Raw genomic sequence first — 14100 nt, forward strand, 5'->3', positions numbered from 1 at the left:
ACCGCAGTAAGAAAAAAGTAAACAAATGACGGTAAACATTTTGCCATTCAACGCAAATCGAGTGTAATTAATCATTCAAATGCTTTTCCTAACCAAAAAAAAAAATGATATCACCAAACTGAGTGCGACCATTTGCATCCTTTGTTTTTTTTTAGGTTTTTTGTATTTTTTGCTTTATTGTTCAGGCTTAGGGTTGAACAAATTGCTATAAATAACAAAATATTGTGCAACAGAAAGAGAGGCCTTTATTTCTATACCCTGTAGACATAACAATTAAAATGACTATTGCATGAAAAAACTTGTTTTAAATACGCGCCAGCGACTCAAAAAAGTATCTATAAATGTTTCGACATCCGGTTTTGTTCAATAATATTCAAGAAACCTTGTCAGAGGATATGTTCTCGTCAATCATTTTTGTCTATAGAAGTTTTACGTGTTATTTTTATGGAACAGCGCCATTTGAGCGCCCAGCTGGGAATAAACAGTGGTTTTGGCAGGGATTCCGATTCGACAGGCGGTAAGGCGGTTAGGCGGCACGACAAGTGCAGCCGTTCACACGCTCCAGCATGGAAATGACGTGAATGCTCAATACTTGTTGAAAAAGGAATGAAAAGCAACAACTTGAACAACTTTCCATCAGCTCCAGCAGATTGAGAGAGAGAGAGACAGAGAGAGGGAGAGAGAGACAGACAGAGGGAGATCTACGACGACCATAGAAATGCAAATTCAGAGGCTGTGCGAACGGAAGAGAATGAGTTTTGTTTGCATTAATGCAAAAGCCTGAACGCATCTTCTTCTCAACCATCGGACCAACGCCATCCACTTGGAGTCGATAACTCTCTCAGGCCAAGCTTCAATTGAAGTTCGAGTAGGACGAACAGCATCGGGTTCAGTTGCCAAACGAAGCGTAAGCCAACAAAAGGTAAGGCAAACCATTGACGAGGAATGTTGAATGTGGAAAATTGGTAGCAACGCAAGGGTCACAATACACAAAAAAGAAAAAAGAAAGGTAAAATGAAAATGAAAATAAAAAAGTATGCAAATATTGAACGAGACAATCAAATATGCAACAGTAATTTTTTGTATCAACTGTCAGAGAGCAATGAAGGCCAGCTCCATGACCCGACATTATATTTCAGCCCCAGGGATTGACGAAGGGTTCTTGTGCTCCCTTGACTGCATAAACAAGTCAGCAGAGAGCTCGGAAAGACAAGATTAAATGATTTTTGGGTTCTGATCACGACAACAAGCTGTCAAGCAAATACGTACATGCCTTTCTTTAGCTCAATTTAATTTTTTTAAGAGCAATAAAAATAATAAAGACAAAAAATATAAAAACTTGGAATTTGTTTTCTAAGAAATGAATGAATGAATTTAAAAATGTTTGAATGCAGAATCAATTAAAAGGCCAAATAATGATCAAAATGACATTCCGCTTGCAAATCGGTTCAGATTTGATCAAGTTATGACAGTTTGAAGTTGGTCAGACTGCGGATTTAGCCACTTACAAGTCCAAATTTTTGTTCAATTTCACATGATTTTTAACAAAAAAATGAAAGGTCTCAGAATTAAGTTTAAAGTGTTGTTTTATACTAATTGCGATATAAGAAGGTGATTAAAAGTGAAAACTTGAGATTTAAAATTTTGAATTTTCAAAATATCATAGGGGGGACCCTTAGCATCGAAATCGAATCTTGGTCGAAAATAATTAAATTTTCTAAATGAACAAAATTTGAATACAGAATGAATTAAGAGGCCAAATCATGATCAAAATGACATTCGGCTTCCAAATCGGTTCAGTTTTGATCAAGTTATGACAGTTTGAAGTTGGTCAGACTGCGGATTTAGCCACTTACAAGTCCAAATTTTTGTTCAATTTCACATGATTTTTAACAAAAAAATGAAAGGTCTCAGAATCAAGTTTAAAGTGTTGTTTTATACTAATTACGATATAAGAAATTGATTAAAAGTGAAAACTTGAGATTTAAAATTTTGAATTTTCAAAATATTATAGGGGGGACCCTTAGCATCGAAATCGAATCTTGGTCAAAAATAATTAAATTTTCTAAATGAACAAAATTTGAATACAGAATGAATTAAGAGGCCAAATCATGATCAAAATGACATTCCGCTTGCAAATCGGTTGAGTTTTGATCAAGTTATGACAGTTTGAAGTTGGTCAGACTGCGGATTTAGCCCTTTACAAGTCCAAATTTTTGTTCAATTTCACATGATTTTTTACAAAAAAATGAAAGGTCTCAGAATCAAGTTTAAAGTGTTGTTTTATACTAATTACGATATAAGAAGTTGATTAAAAGTGAAAACTTGAGATTTAAAATTTTGAATTTTCTAAATATCATAGGGGGGACCCTTAGCATCGAAATCGAATCTTGGTCGAAAATAATTAAATTTTCTAAATGAACAAAATTTGAATACAGAATGAATAAAGAGGCCAAATCACGATCAAAATGACATTCCGCTTGAAAATCGGTTCAGTTTTGATCAAGTTATGACAGTTTGAAGTTGGTCAGACTGCGGATTTAGCCACTTACAAGTCCAAATTTTTGTTCAATTTCACATGATTTTTAACAAAAAAATGAAAGGTCTCAGAATCAAGTTTAAAGTGTTGTTTTATACTAATTACGATATAAGAAGTTGATTAAAAGTGAAAACTTGAGATTTAAAATTTTGAATTTTCAAAATATCATAGGGGGGACCCTTACCATCAAAATCGAATCTGGGTCGAAAATAATTAAATTTTCTAAATGAACAAAAATTGAATACAGAATGAATTAAGAGGCCAAAACATGAACAAAATGACATTCCGCTTGCAAATCGGTTCAGTTTTGATCAAGTTATGACAGTTGGAAGTTAAACGGCTCTTTGACCTAGCAACTTTACCACAACCGTAACGGTACAAAAGTTTCGGTATTCGGTTCTTGACAGAGACTTTTCATTCGGTTACGGTTTCAGTTCCGGTACTAAAAATGAAACGGTTGGTTTCGGTTAACGGTTCCGGTACCGCTTCCAGTGTTGTTCCCTGGTTTTTAGGGTAGCATATGACTGCACCTCTCTCTCTCTCTTTGCTTCTCTTATTTTTGACACAAATTTAATTTTTTTACTAGACTCTGTTTAATTTCAACTGAAAGAGCGCAAAAGGCTTATTTTATGTCAATGTGAAGCATTGAAAAAACGCTTAGCTCACTGTGAATGATGTTGATAATAATGTTCAAGATAATGTTGATTCCGTTTTCCGTTGAGGGAAAAGGAAAGTTATCGCTGAATAGACTCATTTTGCGAATCATACTCATGAATACGCCACAACCACATTTTGAATGCATCGCAAACCCCATGGATTTCAATGAGTACGCAGATGCTTAAATGTAATTCACTTTTATGAGGCTGCTCTCTGAGCTTTGAATGAAATGTCCTTCGCACACAGATACAACCAACATACACACACACACATATGTAGGAAAATCCTAGGCATTATTTGCACTTGAGCACACAATTTGTAAATAAGTCGTGTACTCGCATTGTTGTTAACTCGTTCATAGCTTTTCTTCTTTAAACGATTCTTAAGCAATACAACATTTCAATAGAAATAGGTAAAGAGAGAGAAAGTAGTTGTATTAAGTAGTGCACTTTAATTATCAATTACGTAATATAAAATAGACTAAACAAATATTTTAAATTCATTCAAATATCTCTGGCAAAGTCTTTAATTTATATGCGTTAACTCAACTCCCCATTTCGAACATTGTATGTGTCATTTGGCATAAATGCAGAGCTTATAAAGCTTTCTAAATTTCGGAACATTTACTGCACGACTTTGTCAGTTAACTGTACTTTGTTGGGTTTACGAGTACGTGCAAGGAGTTGCTAATGTCGAGGCAACGAGGCAAAGAAAAGCACACGATAAAGTCCAAGGTGGTACTACAAATAAAGCATAAAATGGGAAAGAGTATTAAGAAGTTTTCGCCCGTCTCAGCGGCAAGTCAATTTCAGTGCGAGAGGACAATCAAATGAAGTTGTTGTCAAATGCACAGGTTGACAATAATTCTCCCAATATACAAAAACCTATTTTATAGGAAAATAATTGTAAGAAATTTGAAAAAAAAAAAATAGATATAGATTTGAAAATCAAACACTTTTCATGAAGATTAAATTCTTTATTCTGTTTGTGGTCTGAAAACAACGATATTCATATCAGACTCAAGTGTAACATTATGATATATTTAGAAGAATTAAATAATCATAAAATTTTGGTAAAATGGCATCCCCAACTGCCTCGTTGATGGTAGAAATTTATTTATGATCTTTGCCCAACACCGAGGTGTACACTGTACATATGTTCATGTTTTTGTGTTGTTGTTGCTGTTGTTGTAGTCGTTGTCTGCTCATAATGGTCATCTGTGCTAATGACTTGGTCACTTATTTGTTGTATGAAAAATCACTGGCAAAACACAGGCAGCCACGCCCACAGCCATTTGTCTTAAACAGTCAGGGGCATAAAACTGTTGACATGTCATTTGTCATAATCACGCCACTTCCTCTGCGTCCGCCTCCGTGTGGAAAACATTTTCCGTATGTCTGTGCATTAATTTGCATTTTTCGCAGGTAGATAGATAGGCATATAATAAATTTATCGAATTATCCACTTTGATACACTTGAGTGGGTGCCAAGGCGTCTCTACTGCAGTTGATGCTGAGCCGAACAATCAACAAAAAATATAATTTTTTTATTTTAAGTAGAAGTAAACAGAAATTCCGATGTCAGTTTAACAGTTGAACAAAATTCAGAAATGAACACTATACGAAATCTTCGATTCAGTAGGACAGCTGGAAGGCAGTTGCTGCGTTTTTGTACCAAAGGATGTGACGACTCCAAGAAGTGTACAGACTTACGCGCCAAGAGTATCTGCTCAAAAGAGGCGCCAAAGAAGCCGGAGAAGAAAACCAATCACGATGCTAAAAAGGTTACACTGATCGAGGGCGAAGGCGTGGGCTGTGAGTTGATTCAGTCATTGAGGACGGTCCTTGATGCCGCCAACGCGCCCGTCGAATTTGAGATCATTCCGAAAATCTATATGGCAGGCTCTAATAAAGTAAGCCGAGAGCTGTTGGAGTCATTGAAGCGCAACAAGGTCGGCATCAAGGGTCCAATCAAGGATCCCTTGTGGATGAAGGATCTGCGCAAAGAATTCGACCTTTTCGCCTACACAGCCGTATGCCGTAATATGGAGGGTCAGGATAATCCCTATGGCAAATTGAATTGCGTTGTCATACGCGACATGATGGAAGGCGAATATTCGGGCATTGAACACGACGTAGTTCCAGGAGTCCTACAATCAATTAAAGTGAGCACTGCCGCCGGTGCCAGACGCATTGCCCAATACGTATTCGATTATGCAACTGAATTCGATCGCAAGAAGATCACCGTGGCCCACAAGGCGAACATCATGCGGATGACCGATGGCAACTTTCTTAAGCAAATGCGAAAGGTGGCCGCCAAGCACATGAATGATCGATTGTTTGAGGAGCGTTACATGGACACGGCCTGCTTGAATCTGATCATGAAACCGGAGATCAACGATGTGCTCGTCTCGTCCAGCATGTATGGCGATGTACTAGTCATGATGGCCTCCAGCATTACGGGCAGCAAAGCCATGTGTCCTGGCTATGGTGTCAGTCCCCACGGACGTCTCTTCGATACTCTCAATAAGCCCAGCGAGGAGCTAGCAGGCCAGGATAAGATCAATCCCACAGGCATGCTCTTCTCTGGAGTTCTCATGTTACGCCGGTTGAAACTCTTTAATCATGCCATGTCCATCTCATGTGCCATTAAAAGCGTTTACAAGGACACCGATATCCGCACTGAAGACATTGGTGGCAAAGCAAAGTGCTCTGAGTTTACAAATGCCGTATGCGAGTTCATTTCAAAGCAGTAAAAGGAATTTCACAAATACAAACTTTACTAACGTTATTCGATTCATTTTACATTATACCGATATTGCCAGGAACAGAAGAGAACAATCGTCGTTTATTTACAAAGTTTCGGCTTTTACAAATCAAATTTACCTTCTAAGTATGTGTAGCTTATATAGCATATTAATTATACTAACGATATTTAATTAAAATTCTTACAGAAATTGCGATCCTTGTATTCCTGTTGCTACATACCAAGAATATGACCGAAAAATCCCTAAAAATTACAGAAATTTTTCAATTAAACATTAAAACTTTAAATTTCAAGTTTTAGTAAACAATCTTGAAATGCAAAAAAAATAACCTATTTTGTTTGTCTCTTTTAAAAATGGCACTATCCCCTAAGATTAATGTTTTTACATGACAGGGTATAAAAACTATTTTCGAAAAGATTAACAGCTAAAATATTTCATTTGCGTGTGTGGAATAAGGGTCACCAGGTTTTAGCTGAATTTGAAAATAATCCAAATTAAATTTCTCTCCACAGGTGGTATCTGCTAAAAGCAATGAAAACAAAAGTCAAAAGCTTTAGTTTATACCCCGCGCATATTAAAAATGCAAAAACAGGGGTGTAACTATTTTAAATAAATTTATATTGCTGGCATAAGGGACAAATCTTCAACATTTTTAAACACAAGTAAATAATTATTTTTGAATCTTAATCAGAATTAACGGTCGAGTTACCAGCTTTTTTCAAAAATTTAATTCGGTGCAAAAAAAATTGATCGCCCGAGCAGGGACTTGAACCCTGGACCCTTGGATTAAAAGTCCAATGCTCTACCGACTGAGCTACCCGGGCATATTAATCTCCGATGTTTAATACTCGTACTTTTTAGAAAATTAATATATTGAAATAATATAAGTAAAATTTGAATTGTAAATACGAAACATTATTGTTAAAGTTTTTATTATTGTGAGGCTAACCAGTTAAAGTTTTTGGGGTTGAGTACAGGGTATTTCGATTGCAACTTTCGTTTATCTTTTTTTTTTGTTAGTTTTAAAATTGCCCTCTAACCTTTTGTTTTCTATTCAGCTTTGTGTGTGTCGTTAAAAGTTGTTTTGCGTTTGTTTGCAAACTGCATAGCTATAAATGGGTCTATGCTTTTAAAGTTTATGAAAGTTAGTTTGTGATAAAAATAATTTAAATTATTGGCTCAAGCGAGAACAGAAACTAAAAACTAAGAAACAAAAATTGTAGACGCCTCTTTTGAGTGTTGCCGTAATTTGCTATTAATAATATGATTATATGAAATTGAAGGGCAGCCACTGTGAGTAGTCGATAAGGGACAGAAGGCGAGGGTCAGAAGGAAAGCTGTCCGAGTAGACGTTGGGTCACGTATTGGCCACTGACAAAGTAAGCCAAGTTGCTCGAATTGCGCCAAAGATGCAAAGATGCCAAGAAGTAGCTGACTGTGGACAGAATAGGGCAAGACAAGACAGTAAGTTGCCGTTGCATAAAAACTTGTTAAAATTTAATAATTTATGGCCCTTTCCAGGGCTGGCATGGCCCAAGAAAGGGCCCAGAGAGTCGGCCAAGTAATAAACGTCAGTTTTTGTGGCCTGATACCAAAAGCAACAACGAAAGCACCAACAACAACAACAACGGCAGCAGCATGAAATTGCCCAAGTTTGTCAGCCAGGAGCAGACTGACAGCAGTTGGAGATATGAGCGTGAACGTAAACTAACAGTACGAACTGTAAGGATCCTAGTCAAGGATTCTGCTATCCAATTTGGCTGTCTGTTCTAAATTGCAAACATTTTTTTTTGTCCTGCAGCTCTTGCTTCAACTTCAACTCCTCCTGCTTCTTGTTTATGCAAGTAACTAATATGTAGTTGTAATTAAATTTCGACTTTGCTTGCATTTGCCCATAACTTGGGCGTAAGTGCTTTAACTGGCCATGCCCTCGTTAGCCCAGGACTGAGAGTTATGAGAAGCCAGAAGGCTATTTACCTGTCAGTTGTGTCTTCTACTTGATGCAAATTGACCTCGACGACACTGGGCTAAGTTCACTTGAAGTTTTAAGGCCACTTCGCGGTCTCTACGTGAGCGCCATGTTGATTCCATTGTTAATTGTTACAGGAATATTGTTATAATGTATCCCTTGGGAGAATTAAACTTAAAGAACAGTAATTCCTTATCGGGTGGAAGACCTGTTACTTAAATTTGCATAAGTTTATTACATCCGTTATCACTACAGGGTACAATAAATTAAAAACTGCGGGTGAGGATTTAATTACAGCTACTTAAGTCTCACACAGTCGCATGTCGCATAGTTTCTGTCTACCTTTACTCTTGTGCCTCTCTCCTGGCCTGCAGGTGCTCCAGACGTAAACACAACAACAACAATAATAACAATAATAATAATAATAAATAATTAAAATGCAACGTAGCCATTGCGGTGTCATCCACATTGTTGTACATTCCCCGCGTCTTCTCGAACAGTTGGCATCCTCGGTATGCAGAGCTGGTTGCAAATGAACTCACGGGTTAATTACGGGACCATCGAGGACACTTGTGCCGCTTACCAAATTAAAATAGCTCGCAATCTCGAACAGAACTCTGCAGCTTTGTTCACATAATTACAATATTATGGTGCTTAACGAGCGACTTTTCTCTGACGTGGGCATAAATTATTTATATCTTGACAAGTTTACGTTGTCGCTGCAGCTGTTCCTATTTACATGCCCTATGCATGTATATAAATCTCAGTTAAGATAATACAATGCCCTCGTAAAACGTGTATGACATTCAAAGTGTTACAGTCCTGAAACATTGACAACTGATGTATCTACCCATAGAAACTACTTTCTTGAAGGATAATGCTGAAAAGAAAAATGTGAGTATTTAGTTTTGTTCTCGAAATAATGATGACATGCATGTGAATATGAATAAGCACTGAATTGCTCTACTAATATCAACTGATAGCTGAGCTTATGACTCTTTTTGAGATAAAAGTTCACAGTTCAAACAAATGAAATATCATAAGTATGATATATAATTTCATTTGAACACCAGCATCAAGTCAATATTTAGTACGCGAGATCAAGTTGCATTTATTAACTCCACATTTAAGCCATAAAACAGACAGCCATAAAAGTCTTGTTAACAAGAGTTGACCACCAAGGCAGCTAGTTACAAGTTATGAAAATTGTTTTGCCTACCAACCTTCGCAACCTTTTGGTAATGTTGGGAAATTTCTTTAGTTTTTACTATGCAAATTGCTAATTGTACTCATCAACGCTGTTCCGCGTCCCTCCTAATGAGAAATGCAAAGCAGTCGCAATTTATAAAATGTTCAATGCCAAATGAAAAATGAAAACAAAAGAGAAAAAGAGAGAGAAAAAAAAGGAAAGAATAAGTAGAAAATGAGTGTCGACTTGGTGTTCGACTTAGGTTTTGTACTTGTTATAGCTTTATATAGAAACTTAAGTGCCCAGAAATGCGCACGCACTGAGGCGTACAAATTGTTTGGGGACCTGAAAGATGCGAGAGCACAGCTCGAAGTGCTTCTTCTTCAGCCTGCGAGTGGGTCGACGTTGCAAAAGGCAAACGAGCCGCTGCTTTGGATTTAAACAAAAGTTCCCCGACGTATTTTTTACTTTCATTTGCACTACATGGCGCATTATGCATAAAGCAAAAAACAGGGCCAAAATCTAAGGACTGAATGACAGGCAGCGAGCTACACAGGGCAGAAACGAAGTAGCGAAAAACGGCCACTGAATGTTGTGGATGGCATTGCAAGTGCTATAAGTTGGTGTGAAGTATTTGCATGAGAATGCAGAATGCAAAATGTGCAGGAAAGGTGCCGGCGAGAATAAAGTGTAAATAAAACACAATAAAAACACAAATTTCCTTCATTTTTTACGCCCCGTGAAGTTGTTCAAAATGAATATTAAAGAGCCACATAATAAGCTGCTACTTGCACTTGGCATAATGAATATTTAAATTTGTACTTTATTATTAAATATACATATATTTATTTGCCATTCATATAACGATGCTACGAACATAAGAAAAAAGAGTCGCCGACGATGCGATACTCTTTACTCAATGTAAACATTATTTCTGTGAATTTTGAATCTCCAACTGATTTAAATTAGTGCATATTTTTAGGCGCTTGCGTTGGCTAAAAACTTAAAACATTCATAATTACTGTTACATACTATATATCTGATCTTGTTGAGAATTATTAAAATATTAGGTAATTATACTTATAATTCAAAGCTACTTAAATTTTTTTAAATCAAATCGCTTGCATAAGAGTATTTTAAAACGGCAACTAACATATATATATACTTGTGTAAATTCAAAATATTATTTTTTCATATATTAACCAAATATCATCTGCCCGGGTAGCTCAGTCGGTAGAGCATTGGACTTTTAATCCAAGGGTCCAGGGTTCAAGTCCCTGCTCGGGCGTCTAACTTTTTTTTTGTCTAAACAAGACTACATTTATATACATTACTTGAAAATAATATTTAATAATTGAAGAAAAGTCGTGTAAAAATTAAAGTAAATACGAAAATATTTAATTCTCTTCCGCATATATGTGCCACAAAATGTGGCATGCGTTGCATTCATTGGTCATTTGACAACTGATTTTAAGGTTTAACTTCGGAGAGTATGCCACCTCGTCGCTTTGTATAACAGTTTTCAACATCATGTGCAACACTTTGGAAAATGAAACAGAGCTTTCTGAAAATTTGATGAGGTGGGGAGACTAAGCGACTGTGTCTTCCAGGGCACAAAGGACGACACGCAATTTAACATAAATTTACACAATTTAAACCGACTTCATTTGCATATTTTATGCATTTCGTGCAGAGTGTTGAGAGGAACAGGCACAAGCCAGGTGCAATTAAGGCTATCAACTTCTATGTACATACGTTGAATTGCAAATTAAACTTGGTAAATGTTCAATAATGACGCATATGGTAGGCATAATGTTAGCTAGGCTAGTAAGGATAAAATATTGATTGAGTAAACATATTAATGCAAGGAAAATAGATGTCGAACACGGATGTATGTAATTTAAAGGTAAAGATACATGAAGCTTTTCGGATAACACTTTTTTTAAATCCTTTTTATGGGCACCGCATGATGTTCGAGTTAAATCCGTGTAGTTGAAAAAAAAATGTAAGCATAGCCAAAATACGGAAATTGAACATCCGATGCAAAGTACTAAGTGCACTGGAAGAGGCAGACAGACAGCAGCAACACCGACGGAAACCATCCAAAAAGCCCAACTACGAGTACAAGTATCTCAGAGGCTGTAAGCCAAACTCAGCTGAACTGAGCTGTACTGAACTAAACTGAACTCAACTCAGCTGAACTGAACTGAACTGAACTGAACTGTAGAGAAACAGTAACAGAAGTAGAAACAGAAACTAAAATAAAGTGCATAGTGTCACACACACACAATGTATAGTATAAGTTGAGAAAGCACATGGAGAATGGTAGTTTTGGTAGAACAGTGGGCTGATAATGCTGATGACTCCAAACGGCTTGGAGGACAATCATTCCCCCTTCCATGCCCATTCTATTCCCAATGCCAACTGCTGTTGATGACGATGCAGGCGACTGGGCAAGTGTTCAAAGCAGAGAGAAATCTAAAATCTGTGTGCAGAAAGGGAAGCGGACAGCCATGAATGAATGAATGGCGAATTGTGGCCACGATGGCGAAACTGCCACCAGAGCGATTACAACAACAATTAGGTGCAGAGCTCCTAAAGCGAAACGGAGAAAGGATAAGCAAAATAATGTGACTAGGCTAAATGGTGTAGCTGACACTGCAGCTGACTCTAGCCGATTCCCAACTCCGACTCCAGCTGCTGCTGCCGTAGGTCGCCGTCATGACGACCTAGTCAAGATTTGAAAATTCTCCAAACTGACTAAGCTAAACTTTTGTGTCCTTTAATTACTACAAAAACTAATTGCATTGCCTTTGTGCAGTAACAGCGAGAATCTTTAAAGAAAAGCAACTGAATACTTTGAATTCAGACGGTTAATTGTCGATAGAAAAGAAAAGGGCATAGAAAATAGATAAAAGAAAAGCCATATTATCTTCAAGTAATGGCTGACAACGACAAACCAATTTTCATATATTTTTATTGGTGCTTTTGGCTTACTCAGAAACTAGTTCGTTTATCACAAATCCATTAAAAAAGACTGAATTTAAATCAGTGCTTGCAAATCACAGCTGAATGCAAAGTCAGGAAATCATAATTTTATTATTCCAGAATTATCCCCATAATTCGAGAGCACACACTCTATACAACCAGGGGTTTTCCACTGACAAGAGTGCGTCTAATGCAGCCGCACTTTTCCATTGTCTTTTTATTGTATAGCCCACAAACGTGTGTGTAACTACACACACACGAGTATATATATGTTTTACCCTAACTCTCTCTATTATTCAGACATCCGCTTTCAACAATTGTTCAATCGGCAGACCATAAAAGTGTGTGTACTGGCTTTTTGCGCCCTTTTGTTAAATGATTTAAACGGCAATATTTTTGAATTATTATTGTTAAACATGAATATTTATTGCAATTTCGTTGTGAAGTGCTTAGATCTGGCTGGCATGTATGTGCGATAGAGCAGCATTGAGTATTTTATGACTTTCAGTCTATATATGACAAATTACAATATATATTTTCCATTGGTAAAAGGGTTGGGAATAAAGAGTTACATAATGGTCATCATACTGCAATTTCTATTAATATATTAACGTTTGCGGCATTTTAAAGTTTGTGTTGGCAAATTTGGATTTGATAATTGTACAAACTTTTCGAGAGCCAAAATGATAATGAAAAACTTTTTATGCCATAAAGATTTTCTTGCCAACAAAGCGAGTGCATTTTAATTGAAACTCTGCATAAAGAAATGGAACCAAACTTGAGTCGTCGAAAAATGCAATTAGTTAGCAAGCATAATGCAATTATATTTTGTATAACATTTTATTGCGTCTCGCTTGAGCAGGGAGACAAGGCGCATTAAATAAATAAATATATTGTTGCAAAATAATCAAATGAAAGCCAAATGAAAACTGAAAAATGAGAAACAAGGAAACATGAAAAAAAAGTACACAAAAACTATAAAAATTAATATGGACAAAAATTGTACAAATGCATAAAACAAAATTGGACCAAAGCAGAAAGCAAACACGAATGAATAATTTATGGTAACACATGCAGAATACTCGTAAGTCGACAGACGGTTGTATTGCCTGGCATTCTGGCCAATGGCCGGTCAGAATGAGAGTCCTGTTTCAGCTCCTGCTGTTGCCTGCCTTGATCCTGTTCCTCTTCCTGCCAATGTATGTGCGTGTAAGTGTTTGTTTGTTTGTGTCCCACATTTATGCACATAAATTGTAACGGCTTTTTGGCTCTACCTTATGCAGATTTGTTTAACTTCAAAAGAAATAACAAACTGAACAGCATTGGATGCTGTTGTTGCCGCTGCCATTCCAAGTTTTTCTCTAGCATTAATCCACTAAACCGTAAACAAACGAGGACAGTCAACAAAGGGCCAACATGTCGTATGAGCTATTAAGTGTGCCATTTGGGCACCCCCCGTCAGAACGAATGTGCGAGCGACTTTATATATGCATGTGTATGTGTGTAGGTGTATGTGAGTGTGTCTAGCTGTAATTTAAGCTTGTTGCCTGACCAGGTTGCATATTTTGCAAGTTTTATGCTACTGCAAGCAGTTTTCATTTCTAATTGTGTCGCCTCTGAAATATGCATCCAAAGATTTATTGCCACAAAAGGAGATTCCATTTGAAAGAGCAGAGCAACTTCTGAATTATCCCAATGGAAAACCCCAATTGATCAACTTGTCAAACAGAGAAAAAAGACTGAGACGCAGATGAGGCAGCCTTACAACTCTGAATTAGCTAAAAAATAATCCAAAGTTCATGTACTACACAAAATTAAAAATAATATGTAAAGTACAAAAATTATAAGAGCGGAAATAGAATTAAGCCAACAACTGAACCCATTTAGAGACATGAGACAGTTTATCTTTGCTACTCTTTAAATGAGAACTAATCTAACTATCTTTTTCTCATTTTATTGAAATAAAATATTTATGTTTTCATATTTCATTT

The 14100-nt window shown here is 36.7% G+C and overlaps 1 protein-coding gene and 2 non-coding genes across 3 annotated transcripts; 2 read left to right on the forward strand and 1 right to left on the reverse strand.

Annotated features, from left to right (window-relative positions):
• The first annotated feature begins 4778 nt into the window (after window positions 1–4778).
• On the forward strand, window positions 4779–6234 carry LOC117784158 (isocitrate dehydrogenase [NAD] subunit alpha, mitochondrial). The gene is made up of 2 exons (XM_034621816.1): window positions 4779–6088; window positions 6150–6234. The coding sequence occupies exon 1, from the start codon at window positions 4806–4808 to the stop codon at window positions 5949–5951; it is 1146 nt and encodes a 381-aa protein (XP_034477707.1). The 5' UTR covers window positions 4779–4805; the 3' UTR covers window positions 5952–6088; window positions 6150–6234.
• Window positions 6235–6714: 480 nt separating this feature from the next.
• Trnak-uuu lies at window positions 6715–6787 on the reverse strand. Its single transcript has one exon. It is a non-coding gene; the product is annotated as a tRNA-Lys (tRNA).
• A 3549-nt stretch (window positions 6788–10336) lies between these two features.
• Window positions 10337–10409, forward strand: Trnak-uuu. The gene has a single exon. It is a non-coding gene; the product is annotated as a tRNA-Lys (tRNA).
• The last annotated feature ends 3691 nt before the right edge of the window (window positions 10410–14100 follow it).

The sequence above is a fragment of the Drosophila innubila genome, assembly GCF_004354385.1.
Source record: "Drosophila innubila isolate TH190305 chromosome 2R unlocalized genomic scaffold, UK_Dinn_1.0 1_C_2R, whole genome shotgun sequence".
Taxonomy (NCBI): Eukaryota; Metazoa; Arthropoda; class Insecta; order Diptera; family Drosophilidae; genus Drosophila; species Drosophila innubila.

Bases quoted from the DNA above. Each gene is read 5' to 3' on its own strand.
- LOC117784158 (XM_034621816.1), top strand. From the start codon at position 4,806: ATGAACACTATACGAAATCTTCGATTCAGTAGGACAGCTGGAAGGCAG.